The sequence below is a fragment of the Micropterus dolomieu genome, linkage group LG10 (assembly GCF_021292245.1).
Source record: "Micropterus dolomieu isolate WLL.071019.BEF.003 ecotype Adirondacks linkage group LG10, ASM2129224v1, whole genome shotgun sequence".
Classification (NCBI taxonomy): Eukaryota; Metazoa; Chordata; class Actinopteri; order Centrarchiformes; family Centrarchidae; genus Micropterus; species Micropterus dolomieu.
Genome location: NC_060159.1, coordinates 28,873,826 through 28,881,570, shown reverse-complemented (window position 1 = coordinate 28,881,570; position 7,745 = coordinate 28,873,826). Strand labels below are relative to the sequence as shown.

The window sequence follows — 7,745 nt, the reverse complement described above, 5'->3', positions numbered from 1 at the left end:
CCGAGACAGGCGTCAGGACACCGAGACACCCCGAGACAGGCGTCAGGACACCGAGACACCCCGAGACAGGCGTCAGGACACCGAGACACCCCGAGACACACCGAGACAGGCGTCAGGACACCGAGACACCCCGAGACACCCCGAGACAGGCGTCAGGATACAGAGCTGACTGAGCTAACGGGGCTAACTGATATGAGCTAACTGATATGAGCTAACGGGGCTAACTGATATGAGCTAACGGGGCTAACTGATATGAGCTAACTGATATGAGCTAACGGGGCTAACTGATATGAGCTAACGGGGCTAACTGATATGAGCTAACTGATATGAGCTAACGGGGCTAACTGATATGAGCTAACTGATATGAGCTAACGGGGCTAACTGATATGAGCTTACCGAGCTAACTGATATGAGCTAACGGGGCTAACTGATATGAGCTAACTGATATGAGCTTACCGAGCTAACTGATATGAGCTTACCGAGCTAACTGATATGAGCTTACCGAGCTAACTGTTATGAGCTTACCGAGCTAACTGTAATGAGCTAACTGATATGAGCTAACTGAGCTAACTCAGACTGAGCTAACTGATATGAGCTAACTGAGCTAACTGAGGTGACTCAGACTGAGCTAACTGATATGAGCTAACTGAGCTAACTGAGGTGACTCAGACTGAGCTAACTGATATGAGCTAACTGAGCTAACTGAGGTGACTCAGACTGAGCTAACTGATATGAGCTAACTGAACTAACTGATATGAGCTAACTGAACTAACTGATATGAGCTAACTGAACTAACTGATATGAGCTAACTGATATGAGCTAACGGATATGAGCTAACTGATATGAGCTAACGGATATGAGCTAACTGATATGAGCTAACTGATATGAGCTAACTGATATGAGCTAACTGATATGAGCTAACTGAACTAACTGATATGAGCTAACTGAACTAACTGATATGAGCTAACTGAACTAACTGATATGAGCTAACTGAACTAACTGATATGAGCTAACTGATATGAGCTAACTGAACTAACTGATATGAGCTAACTGAACTAACTGATATGAGCTAACGGATATGAGCTAACGGATATGAGCTAACGGATATGAGCTAACGGATATGAGCTAACGGATATGAGCTAACGGATATGAGCTAACTGATATGAGCTAACTGAGCTAACTGATATGAGCTAACTGAGGTGACTCAGACTGAGCTAACTGATATGAGCTTACTGAGCTAACTGTTATGAGCTTACTGAGCTAACTGTTATGAGCTAACTGTTATGAGCTTACTGAGCTAACTGTTATGAGTTAACTGAGCTAACTGAGGTGACTCTGACTGAGCTAGCTGAGCTGAGCTAACGGGGCTAACTGAGGACAGATTCTGCTCTAAGTGGAGGAAGCAGTTTTTGGGTCAGTGGTTAAGGTTAGCGAAAGTCTCCAGGATTGAATGTAAGTCTATGTAATGTGTGTGTGTGGTTCTGCTGCAGACCTACTTGTTCAAACTGGGGCACAGATCTGTGAAAACGCTCTTCAGGTCTTCCTTTGCGACTGAGCCGCTCCCGCCCTGCAGGAAACAACAACAACAACAACCACCATCAGCCTCATCAACAACGCAGGGCTCTGATTGGCCACAGACTGATGAGGTCACACACTCACCTTGTCGTAGAAGTCAAACTTCTTCCGAGCGAGCGCGATCTGCTTCGGAGACGGTTCCTGCCAGACAAACCAGGTTCATGTGGAGAGACGAGAAGCTGGTTTAGTTCTCAGTCGGGGGGGGGGGGCTCTAGACCTAAAATACCTGTGGTACTACTTATGGCAGCAGTATTAGTAACTGAAGAAGGCGGGGGGGGGAGTAGTTGTACTAGCAGTAGTAGCAGTATTAGTAGTACTGCGTGCGTTCATCAATAGAAACCAGGAAACACTGAGATCAACAGGAAACCAAAGCTGCAGATCCTCCATCTGTACTCTCAGACCTCCTCCAGGTGACCCACATCACAACAACCAGGACCTGGTTCTCACACACACACAGGTTCAGGTGGAGGAGCCCTGTGTCTCCATCAGGTCTGCCTCTGATCAGTCAGTCAAAGCTCCGAGTATTTACTGAAGACTGCTGTCACAGACCTGATGCAACGAGGTCTCACTGGTCCTCTCTGGAAACCCTGTTCACTCAGAGGAGGAGGGGGGGTACTCAGGTCCTGTACTGCAGTGAAAGTACTCAGGTCCTGTACTGCAGTGAAAGTACTCAGGTCCTGTACTGCAGTGAAAGTACTAATACCACAGAGTAAAAGCCAGCTGCTGGATCCTGTTCTGTACCGCTGGCAGGTACATGAGGTGGAGCAGAGAAGAAAGTACTTCAATGTGTACTTAAAGTACAGAACCTGAGCAGCACCCAGTGGGCGTTAGAAGGAGCTGCGGCGCCGACAGCCGATTGGCCGCCTGTCTCACCTCGGCCGGTCTGCGTCGTCCCCTCTTGACGAGCTCCAGCAGCAGAGGACAGTTCTTGTTCACCTCAGACTCTGACAGGTCCAGGTCCCTGCAGATCAGGTCCCGGCTGTCCAGACCGTTCAGCTGCATCGGAGACGGGCCGGCAAACGCCACGGCGGCGGGAGAGACGGGCGAGGAGAAGGCAAAGCAGACTTCAGCACTTTACACAATCGTAATGCTCTCACACACTTGGTCATGTACTTGTACTGCGTGGTGTATTTCTCAGTGTTCTGAACCTTCTTTGGGTCAGCGCCCCCCTATCCATTATCCAGGTCCCTCACCGCCCCCCATCAAAGAAGATGTTGGCCATTTGCCCTGAATGTTGTTGTTTTTTATTGTTATTAAAACAAGGAAAACACGTAATTGAATGACAAACAGCATTTTAATTACATGTGAAAAGTAATTCTATTTAACTAATAAGTGAAGGTTCCTCCCAGAAACTGTGTGTGAAGCCAGAGTCTGGTTTCCAGGATGGGCACTTAGTAAGTGGGGGGTATGGGGGTCCTCCCCCACAGGATCTGGAGCATTAAACACTTAATATCCTGCAATCTGGTGGAAATGTCCCACTATATAAACTTGAATTTCTTAAAGGAAAGCCTCTTGAGATGCATCATCTCATTTTCAAGAGGGTCCTAAATGGAAACACAAAATTCAGCTGGCAGGCGATTCAAAATATGTAAATATAATAGAATATAATGTAGTGAGGCTCTCAGGCGTTCTTTATGGCTTTGAATATCATCCCTGCTGAGTCAACACACGTGGTCTCACCTCCTCTTTTGTGGGGAAGTCACCTATTTAAATGTGTTTGTGGCCCCTTTTCATCTCAGTGATAAAGTAATCTGTTTTGATTCAGGCACTGACTTTATTAGCTCATCTGTTAATAACTTGCTGTATTCTAACATTAACTCAGCTCTCCTTACATGCTTGCTAATAACTTTTAATAGCTGGGTCTCCGACATTGACGGCGTTGTGTTGGACAGATTTGTGCAGCTGTGTTCACCGGGAAGAGAGAGAGAGGGACGAGCGAATACGCAGTCAGCTCTGCAGCTCAATATGATTTTAAATAGGCCTAAAAAAACATCAAAAATCAACATGTGGCGGTCAGCGTTGATATTGTGCCACAAATAAATGAACGTATGGGAAACACTAACTTATCTGCTCAAAATGCACATTCAGAACCTCTCCCACGTATCTGTGTTCTCTGACGTGAAGAAAAAGCGTCGTAATATTAGGAGACTAACGTCATTAGCATATTTAAAGAGAATTCATTATATTTCACTACATGCCCTTTACTGCATTACGTTACTGGGAGTATCCTCTCGACTGTCTAACAGAACAGAACTGGATGAGACCAGGTGCTCCTGCAGGAGGAAAGCGAAACTACTAACACCTGTGCTCAGGCAGAAATCTCACAAATAACTTCAGCACCTCTGATAAAGTGCCGCTTACAATCCTCAACAGGGCAAGACAGATTCAGTTTTAACGTTACATTACATTTATTTATTTGGTCGTCTGGTCGTCTGGATGTTTGCTTGTCTGGATGTTTGCTTGTCTGGACGTTTAGACGTTTCGTTGTTTGCTTGTCTGGATGTTTGCTTGTCTGGACGTTTAGACGTGTCGGACGTTTGCTTGTCTGGACGTTTGCTTGTCGTTGTTTGCTTGTCTGGATGTTTGCTTGTCTGGACGTTTGCTTGTCTGGACGTTTGCTTGTCTGGATGTTTGCTTGTCTGGATGTCTGGTCGTCTGGATGTTTGCTTGTCTGGACGTTTAGACGTTTCGTTGTTTGCTTGTCTGGATGTTTGCTTGTCTGGATGTTTGCTTGTCTGGATGTTTGCTTGTCTGGATGTTTGCTTGTCTGGACGTTTAGACGTTTCGTTGTTTGCTTGTCTGGATGTTTGCTTGTCTGGACGTTTAGACGTTTCGTTGTTTGCTTGTCTGGATGTCTGGTCGTCTGGATGTTTGCTTGTCTGGACGTTTAGACGTTTCGTTGTTTGCTTGTCTGGTTGTTTGCTTGTCTGGATGTTTGCTTGTCTGGACGTTTGCTTGTCTGGATGTTTGCTTGTCTGGACGTTTGCTTGTCTGGACGTTTGCTTGTCTGGATGTTTGCTTGTCTGGACGTTTGCTTGTCTGGATGTTTGCTTGTCTGGATGTCTGGTCGTCTGGATGTTTGCTTGTCTGGACGTTTAGACGTTTCGTTGTTTGCTTGTCTGGTTGTTTGCTTGTCTGGATGTTTGCTTGTCTGGACGTTTGCTTGTCTGGATGTTTGCTTGTCTGGACGTTTGCTTGTCTGGACGTTTGCTTGTCTGGATGTTTGCTTGTCTGGACGTTTGCTTGTCTGGATGTTTGCTTGTCTGGATGTCTGGTCGTCTGGATGTTTGCTTGTCTGGACGTTTAGACGTTTCGTTGTTTGCTTGTCTGGTTGTTTGCTTGTCTGGATGTTTGCTTGTCTGGATGTTTGCTTGTCTGGATGTTTGCTTGTCTGGACGTTTAGACGTTTCGTTGTTTGCTTGTCTGGACGTTTAGACGTTTCGTTGTTTGCTTGTCTGGATGTTTGCTTGTCTGGACGTTTAGACGTTTCGTTGTTTGCTTGTCTGGATGTTTGCTTGTCTGGATGTTTGACGTTTCGTTGTTTGCTTGTCTGGATGTTTGCTTGTCTGGACGTCTGGATGTCTGGATGTCTGGATGTTTGCTTGTCTGGATGTCTGGATGTTTGCTTGTCTGGACGTCTGGATGTTTGCTTGTCTGGACGTCTGGACGTTTGCTTGTCTGGACGTCTGGACGTTTGCTTGTCTGGACGTCTGCTTGTCTGGACGTCTGGACGTTTGCTTGTCTGGACGTTTGCTTGTCTGGACGTTTGCTTGTCTGGACGTTTGCTTGTCTGGACGTTTGCTTGTCTGGATGTTTGCTTGTCTGGATGTTTGCTTGTCTGGACGTTTAGACGTTTCGTTGTTTGCTTGTCTGGATGTTTGCTTGTCTGGACGTTTAGACGTTTCGTTGTTTGCTTGTCTGGACGTCTGGATGTCTGGATGTCTGCTTGTCTGGATGTCTGGATGTTTGCTTGTCTGGACGTCTGGATGTTTGCTTGTCTGGACGTCTGGACGTTTGCTTGTCTGGACGTCTGGACGTTTGCTTGTCTGGACGTCTGGACGTTTGCTTGTCTGGACGTCTGGACGTTTGCTTGTCTGGACGTTTGCTTGTCTGGACGTCTGGACGTTTGCTTGTCTGGACGTTTGCTTGTCTGGACGTTTGCTTGTCTGGACGTTTGCTTGTCTGGACGTTTGCTTGTCTGGACGTTTGCTTGTCTGGACGTTTGCTTGTCTGGATGTTTGCTTGTCTGGACGTTTGCTTGTCTGGATGTTTGCTTGTCTGGATGTCTGGTCGTCTGGATGTTTGCTTGTCTGGACGTTTAGACGTTTCGTTGTTTGCTTGTCTGGTTGTTTGCTTGTCTGGATGTTTGCTTGTCTGGATGTTAGTTAGATGTTTGGAGCGCTGCAGTGTTTCACATTGTTGTAATTCCTTTCAGTCGGTCGGTGGTGTGAACAGAAACCTGAAGACAGTAACAGCCACAGACCACAGAGACGCTGAGTCACACTGACTCCAGATCAGATCTGAACACTCACCGAGTTGATCTCCGGCTGGAACACGGCCAGGGTGAAGTCTAGGTTAAAGACCTGCAGGAAGTCCAGGATCAGGCTGGCCACCAGGCGGCCTGCAGAGAGGAGAAACCGGTTCAGACTGACACCTGAACCACATGAGGCCCGAGGACGCCAGCACAGCAGCACTGACTGAGGTTACAGTAACACAAACAACAAAGAGCCGTCCCCAGAACAAAGACCAGGAACCACGAGCCACAGAGACGCCTCCTACATGCAGACTGCAGGGAGGGGTCCAGATCAGGACAGTTACTAATCAATGTGGATTCAGCCATCGCTGACTAACTGAGCTGAGAGGAAGAACCTGAACACCTGTTGTATATTATACTCTGCTAGATTTGAGACTGAAGACCAGATACTAGGGTACACGTAATCACTACGTTACCTCCTGTACTAAACTACTATGTTATTACTGTCATACTAAAGTATATTTATTACATTTCTATTATATTTCATTTTTAATACAAACAGTAAGTATAATTACTTCATCACATCATATATTACTCTATAACACCACTGTCTGTTTCTACTTTTCTGTTTATCTGAACTTAGTAACAGTAAAGAGAATACTCCACCCTACTGCCAGAATACTCCACCCTACTGCCAGAATACTCCACCCTACTGCCAGAATATTCCACCCTACTGCCAGAATATTCCACCCTACTGCCAGAATATGTGAAAATACTCCACCCTACTGCCAGAATACTCCACCCTACTGCCAGAATATTCCACCCTACTGCCAGAATATGTGAAAATACTCCACCCTACTGCCAGAATACTCCACCCTACTGTCAGAATATTCCACCCTACTGCCAGAATATTCCACCCTACTGCCAGAATATTCCACCCTACTGCCAGAATACTCCACCCTACTGCCAGAATATTCCACCCTACTGCCAGAATATTCCACCCTACTGCCAGAATATGTGAAAATACTCCACCCTACTGCCAGAATACTCCACCCTACTGCCAGAATATGTGAAAATACTCCACCCTACTGCCAGAATACTCCACCCTACTGCCAGAATACGCAGAGTACTGCCAGAATATTCAGAGTACTGCCAGAATATTCAGAGTACTGCCAGAATATTCCGAGTACTGTGAGAATATTCCGAGTACTGTGAAGATACGCAGAGTACTGTGAGAATACGCAGAGTACTGTGAAGATACGCAGAGTACTGTGAGAATACGCAGAGTACTGTGAAGATACGCAGAGTACTGTGAAGATACGCAGAGTACTGTGAAGATACGCCGAGTACTGTGAAGATACGCAGAGTACTGTGAAGATACGCAGAGTACTGTGAAGATACGCAGAGTACTGTGAAGATACGCAGAGTACTGTGAGAATACGCAGAGTACTGTGAGAATACGCAGAGTACTGTGAGAATATTCAGAGTACTGTGAGAATATTCAGAGTACTGTGAGGATACGCAGAGTACTGTGAGAATATTCAGAGTACTGTGAGGATACGCAGAGTACTGTAAGAATATTCAGAGTACTGTGAGGATACGCAGAGTACTGTAAGAATATTCAGAGTACTGTGAGGATACGCAGAGTACTGTAAGAATATTCAGAGTACTGTGAGGATACGCAGAGTACTGTAAG

The 7,745-nt window shown here is 46.1% G+C and overlaps 1 protein-coding gene across 11 annotated transcripts in view; it reads right to left on the bottom strand.

Moving 5' to 3' along the window:
* Nucleotides 1-7,745, bottom strand: part of cep43 (centrosomal protein 43) — a 28,976-nt gene that overhangs the window by 18,422 nt on the left and 2,809 nt on the right. For 10 of the 11 annotated variants that reach the window (XM_046059935.1, XM_046059933.1, XM_046059934.1 and 7 more), the window contains exons 4-7: nt 6,108-6,196; nt 2,449-2,571; nt 1,660-1,716; nt 1,497-1,567 (exon numbers count right to left, since the gene is read on the bottom strand). In XM_046059935.1, the coding sequence (XP_045915891.1) occupies nt 1,497-1,567; nt 1,660-1,716; nt 2,449-2,571; nt 6,108-6,196 (340 nt within the window). The remainder of the gene's footprint in view (nt 1-1,496; nt 1,568-1,659; nt 1,717-2,448; nt 2,572-6,107; nt 6,197-7,745) is intronic. The other variant, XM_046059943.1, reaches the window with a different exon arrangement.